This window comes from Eremothecium cymbalariae, chromosome 2 (genome assembly GCF_000235365.1).
Source record: "Eremothecium cymbalariae DBVPG#7215 chromosome 2, complete sequence".
Classification (NCBI taxonomy): domain Eukaryota; kingdom Fungi; phylum Ascomycota; class Saccharomycetes; order Saccharomycetales; family Saccharomycetaceae; genus Eremothecium; species Eremothecium cymbalariae.
In genome coordinates, this window is record NC_016450.1 from 135,717 (window position 1) to 146,748 (window position 11,032).

General features: G+C 40.8%; 3 protein-coding genes, 1 non-coding gene and 2 further genes across 4 annotated transcripts, besides 1 other annotated feature; 3 read left to right on the top strand and 3 right to left on the bottom strand.

Annotated features, from left to right (window-relative positions):
- Positions 1 to 97: 97 nt before the first annotated feature.
- SMI1 (Smi1p) lies at positions 98 to 1,636 on the bottom strand (the record flags this gene model as incomplete). The annotated part of the gene is made up of 1 exon (XM_003644604.1): positions 98 to 1,636. The coding sequence occupies one exon, from the start codon at positions 1,634 to 1,636 to the stop codon at positions 98 to 100; it is 1,539 nt and encodes a 512-aa protein (XP_003644652.1).
- Positions 1,637 to 2,490: 854 nt separating this feature from the next.
- Positions 2,491 to 2,979, top strand: BNS1 (Bns1p; the record flags this gene model as incomplete). The annotated part of the gene is made up of 1 exon (XM_003644605.1): positions 2,491 to 2,979. The coding sequence occupies one exon, from the start codon at positions 2,491 to 2,493 to the stop codon at positions 2,977 to 2,979; it is 489 nt and encodes a 162-aa protein (XP_003644653.1).
- Positions 2,980 to 3,544: 565 nt separating this feature from the next.
- On the bottom strand, positions 3,545 to 4,476 carry Ecym_2081 (the record flags this gene model as incomplete).
- Positions 4,477 to 4,868: 392 nt separating this feature from the next.
- NAS6 (Nas6p) lies at positions 4,869 to 5,570 on the top strand (the record flags this gene model as incomplete). The annotated part of the gene is made up of 1 exon (XM_003644606.1): positions 4,869 to 5,570. The coding sequence occupies one exon, from the start codon at positions 4,869 to 4,871 to the stop codon at positions 5,568 to 5,570; it is 702 nt and encodes a 233-aa protein (XP_003644654.1).
- Positions 5,571 to 5,776: 206 nt separating this feature from the next.
- On the bottom strand, positions 5,777 to 9,132 carry Ecym_2083 (the record flags this gene model as incomplete).
- A 1,464-nt stretch (positions 9,133 to 10,596) lies between these two features.
- Ecym_2084 lies at positions 10,597 to 10,669 on the top strand. Its single transcript has one exon. It is a non-coding gene; the product is annotated as a tRNA-Ala (tRNA).
- Positions 10,670 to 10,873: 204 nt separating this feature from the next.
- Positions 10,874 to 11,032: part of a sequence feature (soloLTR fragment) that runs on past the window's edge.

Below are 11,032 nucleotides of genomic sequence, written 5' to 3' on the forward strand. Positions count from 1 at the left end.
TTTATTGTATTTTCTTAAAAGTTTTCTAAACCTCCCACATTTTTTAGGATATTTGAACATCGTAAAAACGAAGAGCTTGACAAAAAAAGGCATCAATTCATAATGCTACATTTTCAAATTCATCTTGTAGTTTCTCGACAGCAAAATCTTCCGCAGGTTTTAAATCCTGCTCTGCATCTTTCGCTTCTTTGTGATTTATTTCAATCAGAGAGTCTTTCTGATTCTCTCCTTCCTCAACAGTATTCGTGGAACTCTTGGCTTCATTCTTCTCTGCTGACTTAGTATCAACCACTGATTCTTCGGTTGCTGTTGGTGATTTTCGTTCATCCTTCATATCTTTCAAAATATCAGAGCTACCATTTATTCTTAAGTTTGACTCTTCAACTATGACCTCTGGTACTTGGTTGTAAGATACCGATTCGGGAGACATAGAAGCGTCTACTGAAGGATTTGATGCAAAAATACCACCATTCGTGTCAGAACGGCTAGCTAAATCAGTAGTACTAACCACAGAAGCAGTCAATGCAGGGTTCGAAGCATTAGAGGCAGAACCAGGAGCAGATACCATTGGCTTAGTCTTCTGCCAATTGTCCCAAACTCTCTTTTTTAAAACGCCCATGTATTCCAAGATAGGTCCTCTTGTGGACTTGTCGATAAACATCAAATCGCCCTCGCCATTCAAATAGTCATCAGTGTTATCAACAAAAACCCAGTTTCCCTTCTCCAAGTCATTAACGAAATTCAACAAAAAGTCACCCCAGTTGTCCGCAACAACAAATTTGGTGTCAAAATCCCTACCAAACAAGATAACCTGAGCATATTTACCTTTGGGTCCTGGTGCCAAATCAACACCAATGTGGTTACCTGCCTGATCGGTTACCATAGGGATCCAGCCTGGATGTGCGTAAACAGGCTGTACAGCTAATGGAGGAATAGATCCCTGTTTTGGAATCTTGTCCATCTTAAATTGTTTATTATAGTTCTGAGAAATGTCCTTATGCAGATGTGGATTGTTGTTGTAATCCTGATTCTCCACCTTACCATACCCCTTCTGTTTAACAGCCTGTGGCGTCAGCCCAGGCTTCAGCAAGTTGGTCGAAGACTCTTCCATTCTCCTCTGCTCCATCTTCACAGCTTCTCTCTGCAACTTGGCTGCAACGTTTCTCCATGTTTGTGTCATATGCGCTATTTCATCAAGACTCATCAACTTTAGCCCATAAATCAACCCAGAGGCTCCTTGCATAGACTCGATATCCTCCTGCCCATCATGTATCCGAAGCGATGCACGAACTGCAGCTGGAAATGTAATCGCCAAATCTCGCTCAGCTCGGCTGATATCATTCTTGGTACAGGGCGAACTCAACGTAGCATATAGATCCGGGTTGTGCTCACTACACCAACTATCAATGTGTCTCCACGCCAACAAACTTTCACTCACACCATCGTTTCCCCCAACTTCCCCACCATCCACAAGCTCATTCAACTGGATCTGCGACCCATTCACAGAATCAAACCCATCCGTTCCCGCTGACAAACCTCCTCCCTGTGTGCCCTCATTCGGATTGAATCCAGCGTACCGATCTTCTGTACTAAAAGTGTAGACTATCTGTCTCCAAGTCCGCTTTAACCCTTCCATCGTAGACTAAAAACTCTAGCAAATACGAAACCACTATAAAACTGTGGCCCTAGAACCTGGCTCGACAATAATATCTAGAGATCCTTCCTGATGACTTAAATTCGTTATCAACTTGCTCTTATAACCCTTCTTTAAGTGAATGAAAAGTGGCTTTTCTAATCCCACAGTTTTTGCGTTGTCGATAAAACCCCGAATTCCCCCATGGGTTAACTTTCGAGATATCAACACCCTAACTCTACCCCTAAGGGGTAGAGTTCGCAAAATGTCATTCTTGGGCTACAAACTGGTACAAAGTCACAACAGAACTAGAAATAACATATTTACAGATGATGCTTGTAAAAAAAAGTATAGGAGTAGTCGTCCCTGAAGGTATCTGCAATATCTGGCCAGCATTACTAGGCCTGAACGGTTTACTATGGGCTTGTGTTCAATATATTTTCCGAATTGGGTAATTCATAAACATATTGAAAAGCCTTTTAGTGCTTATTATCCATAAATCTGCGAAGACAGCGAGCTTCAATATAGTGAAAACTTGGTAGAAAGAGTAGTTATTATAGTGATTCATAAGGGTTTAACAGTAGTGTTATACTGGTAAGCAAGAGGTGGATTATCCTAGATAATAGCGTTCTTTCTGGTGGTTGATTACATATCAATTTTTTTTTCGATATAACATATTATTCTCTCTTTCTCTCCCTCTTCGAACAATTCTTCATACTAAAAGAGCTCATCCCTAGCTACTCTGTCTAAACTATAACGTTAGCAGCCTCTTAAGTATAATTTGAGCAGAGAAGAAAGATTAAATTAGAGGGATTGCAAGTTGACCAGACATAGTTGGTTTACAGACGGTTATTCACATGCAAGCTACTACTGGCACGTTATCTACGACGACTGGCACGAAGTTATCGGTAGGAGTAGACCAGACTCATAAGAGCTCTACCAAGACGACAAAAGCATCCACAGATGTCACGGCGAAACCTGTTCCACCATCTGCCCTCAGCAAGAGTGTGCCCAAGGCATCTTTGAAGCCTCTAGGAGTTGCAGCGAGTAAATTTCAGCCTTTACATCAGAAGCCCGCTAATGCCTTGAATGTGCATCCATTGACGGGGTCAGCATCTTTTGTTCACAAAAGTATCCACAAGTCGATGTTTAAGAAGCAGCTTCCATCGCAGCACCTCAAGGATAAGTTTGCTTCTCCCACAGACAGCTTGCTTTCGCCTTGCTCTCAAAAGTTGAATGATCACAAGTCGAAGCTATTCAAGGCCAAGCTGAATCCGACTAGGTTGAATTTCACCACGACAGCGAACGCTGCTGATGACAGCGATGAGGATATTGATGATATTTAGATAGCAGGAGTCCGAAGAGAGGTTGTTTCAAAGAATGGGATGTTGATTTTAGGTAGCCCCTTTAATCGAGGCGGTATCTACTTCTTTTCATCATCGTGCCCCTTGTTCTGAGCTTTTCTACCCACCCAACTACTTCGCGATTCACCAATATTTGCCACCTTTGTTGTTACGACGATTTATCCCCCGACTGATTTTATCGTTTTTGAAACAGGATCCGATTTCTCTCCCATGCCGTGCTCTATGTCCTGTTCCAGAGCTCAGTGTAAGATATATCTCGATCCCCCTTGCACATCTCCAGAACTGGCCCAGAACGTTCTTTAACGATCTCCCATCGGATTGGGTCTTGCTCCATATACTGTGGGACTGGCACCAAAACGCTTCTCTAATTTATGGCATTCTACTTAGACACACACGGAAAGTGAACTATGTCTTCACGACATTATATGTATGTATGTATTGGTGCTGGAGCTTATATTTGTTGTTACATAAGATTATTCACAGGAAAGAGTATCATACTAGTTCTTTCAGAGGCAACAACGAATAAATACCTTGCAACGCTGAACCATTATTTTTTGTCTCTGCTATCCGCTAAAGTGTTTAGCAATAACGTATCGTTATCTAGGATGAGCCTGTTAGGAGATTGCGCCAAAATAGCCGCTATTTCGGTAGCTGTTTCCAACTTTCTCAATTCCACATAGTCTTTACTCTTTTTGATTGCTTCACCAATCAACTCGGCAGACTTTGCCTCACCTTGCGCTCTAATAACAGTACCTTTTTTTCTTGAATGGCCTTATCCACAACAAACATTGCCCTCTGTGCATCCTGTTGCGCAATCTGCTTAGCTTCTACAGCAGCAGTAAACTCAGGAGAGAATGACATGTTCGTAATCGATACATCATCCAGCAAAATGTTAAACGTTGCCGCACGACGCACCAAGTTATCACGAATCAACCTTGACACATGCTCTCTCTCAGTAATCAGCTGCGAAGCGTTAAATTGAGCAGTCACCGCCTTTAATACTTCATTCACAATCGAAGGCAGCACCCTTTCATCATAATCTTGGCCTAGCGTACGATACAACGTTGGCAGCATTTGCACATTTGGCCTGAATAACACCCTACAAGCAATATTCACCATCTGCAAATCATTAGTTCCCGTTAAAGATGAAACATTACGCGGTTTAGACCGAACATCATATATCACAGGTGTCTCCAACCACGGAATCGCAAAGTGAGTACCCTCTCCTATCGTTTGTTCTCGAACACCAGTCACCCTAGAATACAAAACCGCACGATGACCACCATCCACATTATAAAAAGAGGCATTCACAAACGCTGAGCCCCCGACTAACAGCAATAAACCGCCTAATCCTCCAGACACCCCACTAGATGATGGGTTAGGACGACCCCGACCACCACTACCACCATTATTTGCCTGCCACAGTTGCTTCTGAACCGTCCTTACAAACCTTTGAAACTCACTTGGATACCTATTCATGACCTCCAAATACCAATACACTAGATTATCCCGCTATATTAGCCACTCTGCTCGTCTTTTGTCGTAGTCTATATGGCGTTATTTGTTATAGAAGTAGAGCATTTGCTAACATTTTTGCCACCACGAACTTGAAAGAAAAATCTCCGTTTTAAAGATCACGTGACAAATATCCCAAAGCTCAACTCTAAATTAACAAGATTATACTTATAGACATCTGCATCTATATCCATGACGTATGTTCAATCCTTGTGGGACAACAATAGATCGAAATTGCGAAGTTTGGGTTTATCATGCTTTGGTTTGTATGTTTCTGTTTAAAAGTGAAAAGCCGTTTCTTCAAGGCAGGTTTAGTAATACACACTACTAAATAGAATTGTAATAATAAGGAAGGTATGGAGGAGCAGTCGAATGAGTTTGCATTACATCAAGCTTGTATGAATGGAGATATAAAGAAGGTTCAAGACCTATTAGAGGGGAATAGCGCTTTAGTCAACATGAAGGATGAAGATGGAAGGCACCCTATTCACTGGGCAATATCATCTCAACATGCAGGTATTGTTGAATTGTTGCTATTGTATATGAAGAAAATGGATCTAGATTCGCTGCTTGATGATTCGGATTGGTCGCCTATGCATGTTGCATCAGCGGTAGGGGACTATGAGATATTTGTGATGTTGTTGAATCACGATATTAAGCCGTTGCTAGATGAGTCTACAAGTCAAGGGACTACGCCGTTACATCTTGCGTGCTCTAAGAAACACCAGAAGATAGTTAGCAGCTTAATTGAGAGGGGAGCTTCGGTGCGTACGAAAGATAAGTATCAGAGGATGGCTTTACATAGGGCATGCGCGTCAGGATGCATTGCTGTAGTGAAGCTGCTGTGTGATGCGCGACATCCTGTTAACTCCAGAGATGTTAATGGCTGGCCTCCATTGTTCCATGCTTTGTCGGAGGGCCATGCTGACGTTGCTGTTTTGCTAGTGCAGGAGTACGGTGCAGAATGGGAAGAGGTGAAGAGCAATTCTGGTGAGACGGCACTAGATGTTGCAGTTGATAAGAACGTGCGAGAATATTTCTTGAAGCACGTCGTTTAGCAACCAAAACGGGAGGAGTAATTTAGCTTGGTAGTTATTAATAACATGATAGCTTACAAAAAGAATTGTAATAGTTTAAATATTATTATTATTTAGGTAGTTTAGTTAAGTTACTATATGATGTGGTTATTTATTTCCTTAAAATCTGTTTTGACGGATTGTGGAGCGGCGACATTTTTTGATACGGCATGTTGATAGCGCCTTACTTAGATGAACTCCAACCCCACTACCGACTTTATCGCATTAATATCGGTATCTATAGGACCTGGGATCTCTTCTAGACTTCCCAGACATTCAGAACCTATCAATAATAGCCCTCGGTGCCTGATTTGGTTGATAAGCTGCGGGGTTATTCTCAATAATTCCAAAGGAATGACGACACCAAGCAAGTTATTGTTAGTGGCGAAATTTACCACTTCCCGTATACTTCGGGAACAAGCATCATCAAAGGAAACTATATCAGGGTTTAAAGCCATACAATCTAGGTGATGTGGAGTACTTCTTATGTATTTGCCATCTTGCTTTCTTAACCCGTTCATCTGATATATTACAGGGTAATTTGGCTGCTTCCAATTCAAAATGGAACAAACTCTTGGATTGCACGACGAAAACACCACTGAACGCGTTGGCATGTTATTATGATTCAGGTATCGAATGTGACTAAATGTAGTGAATAAAACATCGTCAACAAATTTATTTATGTTAACGCTAGGAGAAACTCTAACGGGAACAGAATTGATTTCATAGGGCGTGGGAAAGTAAGCTTCAATATCTAGTTGGATGTCTGGACTTATTTTATTCAGCAGCACATCTAAAAACATGTGACGCTGACTCAAAACCTCCTTGAGTTGCTCGATTGTTTCAATATCAGGTACATCATCCAGAGATTTACCGCATATCATTTCTAATTGCTTTGAACTTAGATCTGCCAGTAATAGCTCGGCACCAGTTGTTGGCACAGAAACAAATTTACCTGGCGCAGCCACAAGTTTGCCATCACTCAAAGCTGCCACAGTCACAGTAATATAATTACCACTTAAGGACGAAGATGTGACGAATCTCTGCCCATTAGGCCCTGGCTCACCACCTCCAGTTGATTTCCAATAAGTTTCATATTTTGTAATTTCTAGAGGCTTCCCACTGTAAGGGAAAATCACTTGGAAGTAAACATTTAATTCACCTACATTTTTCAAACGAGAATCGAACAAAGGTAGTTTTACGGTACCATCATTATTAGAATGTTTAATGACATCATTAAAAATCGAAGCCATAGCACTTGTCTTGGCAATTAGTCTTGTACCAAAAGAGGGAAACACTTCAAAATCTATACTAAAATCGTTTAATTTGTCGATTTGGAACACAACAACACCGTCTTCATCTTCTTGAATTGGCAGAATAATATTACGTGGTATGATATCAGATACATTTGAAGTTAAAGTTATTCTCCCAGGAGAAGAGAGTACCATTTCATCTTCCTTATTCAAGGATATAGAGCCACGACTAGGTTGAAACGCGAGTTTCACAAATATTTTTTTTCCAAGAAATTATGACCATATTTCCTTAAGGGAATAATTGGTGGTGGTAACTCAAAATCAGGGATATCATTCAGCGAATCAACATTACTAAATTGATCATCATGTGCGAAAACACAAACTGGTTTCACAGGTGGTATAATGGTAGAAAAGTTATGCGTACCTCTGGTTTCCCTCAAATACTGCAAAAGCACGTTCAACACAGACAAATGCCCCTCCCATGTGGCATAAAATAATGGCGACAAGTTATCACCATCCACTATATCCAGCGAAGCACCATGTTTCAAGAACTCTTGAACAGTATTTTCGTGTCCCTCATAGATAGCGTAAAAAATTGGCGTCCAACGATTAAAACTATCAATGCCGTTTGGATCGGCACCATAAGAAACTAGAAGTTCAATCAGTTCAGCATTACCACCATTCTTTGCAACTATATGCAGTGGTCCAAGACCTTGTGAATCACATACAATATTCAGATTTATATTACCAATTTCCAGTATCAATTTGGCAACTGCTAAATTCTTGTGAACGCATGCAACACTTAAAGGTGAAAACTGAGGTTTACTAAATTCATCAACTAAAGGTGCCGGGTTAACTTGCGCATCAACCAATAAAATTCTAGCTATTTCAATGTGATTGTTCTCGATGGCTAGAACCAGTGGCGTTTTAGATTCGGTATCCGGTAGGTCAAAAGAATGCAACGTCTTTGATTCAATCAATAGTTTAACAAATTCGGTTTTACCTCGTTCGCATGCATAGTGTAGTGGACTCCGACCGTATATATCCTGCGCATTTAAAGACTTCTTCATGATCTCCTTAGGGATCAACGACTGGTAATATTGTTTCAAAGCCTCTTGCAATACACATGTTCTTGGGTGGAATTCGCAGTTAGCGGCTTCGTGGAAAACATTCCTTCTCGAAAATATCAAATCTTCATCATCACACTGCGTAAGATCGACTGAATCATGAACATTAGCCAAGAAATGCTTCAAAGAGACATCATCCATATTACTGGCCACCAGCAGGAAGAATATTTTGGTTAAATACTCCTTGATTATCAAGTTTTTATCGATTCTAGCCTGGCCCCAGTGCTCGTTTACAAAGGACTGAACCTTAGTTTGTGCAAATGACTTCAAAAGTTCCAGTTTTGGCTCGTCATCCTTTAGGCGACTAATATGCAATGCTTCCATATACCAACTTTCAATCTCAAGCTCAATATCAAACAAGCCATTAGCGGACATAACAGTATTATCATGGGCTAAGTATTGTAGAGTAGTAGGGGACGAACGAACAAGGGAAGAAGGAGCCGAATCAATATCAGCAGTATATGGAGTAGCGGCTGTCGTAGCCGTCATATTAGCACTCACAGTAGTCTTTGTGGAAATTGTTGAATCGATGTGAAATATTGATGATTGATCATTACTGACTTCATCCAATTCCAACAGCATAGCCAATACTTCATCATTCCACTTAGACACTTTATTACGAGTGAAAACAGGTTGGACAGACACAACCGTAGCCAAATAAAAGTCCTTTGTATGTGAATGAGATCTCTTATCCCACTTTTTCAAGACCTTCGAGAACCCCGTTCTATTCAGTTCCACAAATTGTTCTAAATGAGTTATATCCCTCTCAAACTTTTTAATACCATCCCTTATCTGGCGATATGTAGACGTCTTCTTAGAATTTAGTTTGCCGCGCTTTAAAAAGTCTCCGTATCTGGATTGAAGAAGCTCGAACTTAATTTTTAAGTCTGCTTCCTTTTCCATGTAATATTCGTTTACCTTTTCTAGTTCTCTTTCCAATTTAAAGAAAAAAGAAGCTTTATTTTCCTGCAACCTTTTGTAAGTGAGGGAGTTATCATCTTGACCAAGTGTTAGAACATCAGCAGAAGAATTGGGGGAATTGGCTGATGCAATGGGTATTGATAGTTGCTTAATTAATTTTTTTAAAGCCTTGTAGTTCACAAAGTGCCCGTTATATTCAGGCAGCTCTAACTGCCTCCCAGCCAAATGCTTACCAAACTTCATCGACAAGCTCCTATATTATTATTCCCTATCCTAATGCGTGAACTTCAAACAACTTCTGTTGCTTACACTGCCGGTAACTGCTGCTAATAATGCTGATGCTCCGTACGATACTTTCCTGTATTATCTGACCAGCTCACAAAAAAATATCCTGCTAGCGCAAACACAAAAGATGCCCAGTATAGAGAGTACAGTATCGTGCTCTGTCTTTATCGAAAAAAAGATTGATGTATGTAAAGACTTCGAATCCCATGTAATATTTTTAACAGCTCCTTGGATACCAGCTTTAGCACGCATAAAAATCTTGCCACTATGTTTCTGAGAGACAATGATCACTACTTTCCTTATCTTCTGACTCCGTATGCCACTGCGCGCATACTTTATTCCTTTATATGGTCCACGTGCCCTGGCTTAATACTTGGTAGGGTGAGTTTCTCTTAATGTTCCGTCATTGTTTTGGATTGTTGCCCTATCGGAAGAATTGGAAGAAAGGGGAATGGAAATGTATGACTGCCAAATATGATTCGAGCCAAGATATAAAGAAAATTTAGTACCTGTACCTTCTCCTCCTTCTTCTGGCTTTGCTCGCCTTTCTTCCCCTTTTTCCTTACGGATACCTCTTTAGAGAGTTCAGGTCATAGAGGATCGCTTCCAACGATCCATAGGTAGCAAGCACGTGACTGATTTGGTCTAACTTTAAACCTTCTTTCTTTAAAACGTCTCTAAGTAATTGCTTGAACAAACGCTCATCTTCTTGATAGCGGTATCCCTTTCGTTCAAGCAGATGTGTTTCTTGTCTTATACGTTGGATAAAGGTTTTATAGTTTCTGTTCTTGGATGGGAATTCCTCTCTCCCTACTCTGTCCGAAGCGACTGGAGTCACATAGTATCTATGTGGGAAGCTTATTCTGTTTGCTGCAATATGAAAACTGTAAGAGATAGTTGCAACTGAACCGTTAGTATAGAAATCATATCGAAGGAGAAGTGGGGAGGATATCTTTCAGCAACTGTTTTCATTGTTGTTTATTTGACTTTGCCGTTTATATCTTGGAAAACACATACACTTTTATCCAATACCATAGAGGGAATTCCATGTTTACGAGATCGAAGTTAACAACAGCATTTGATGGAACCATATCAAGAGCCTTGTGTAAAAGTTCTATAGTATTTTTGACAAGAATCTTTTGCACTTTTATTGAAGGCAGTTGGTTATTAGGTTCGCGTAATATCAGTTCAACAGCCTGACTCACATCGATGGTAAAGATCTTCAAAGGAGCTACCGCATCATCTATGCAGGTGACATCGGTAATGTTCATTTCTAGCTTAAGTTAGTCACACTCGTTATGTTGTTTTAGCAAATAGGTTTTAGTGTTTTTACTTTTGGTATAAGAAAATGCTTGCGCGGCTACAGAAACAAACAGTTTTTAAGAAAACAAGCGCTCGACAAACCAAAAAAGCGAAAATACCTGGACGAGACCGGAATCGAACCGATGACCTCTCCCATGCTAAGGGAGCGCGCTACCAACTACGCCACACGCCCAACTACGTCCAAGCAACGTCACCAGGTCAAATTATGAGCTACAACTTATTTCACGTGACTTTAGAATGTCGTAAAATCAAAAGAGAAGCTAGTGGACAGCGACAACCAAGCTAAGAAGCAGCGTATCAGAGCTGTCAGGCGGATATGAGGCTGATAGTCACTGTGAGGATGCCAGCGTGAAACCCACAATGATGTATCAGTGTGAGACCCAGCTAGCTAGATTAGATTAGATGCTAGGTCCAGCTAGAACCCCAGAGGGTAGTTGAGCCAGATTAGAGACTATATAAACAGTAACTGATCATCAACCTAAGTATTAGCTGGCACGTGACGAGAAGTTCAAGCTAGCACGTGACCTCATCTAGT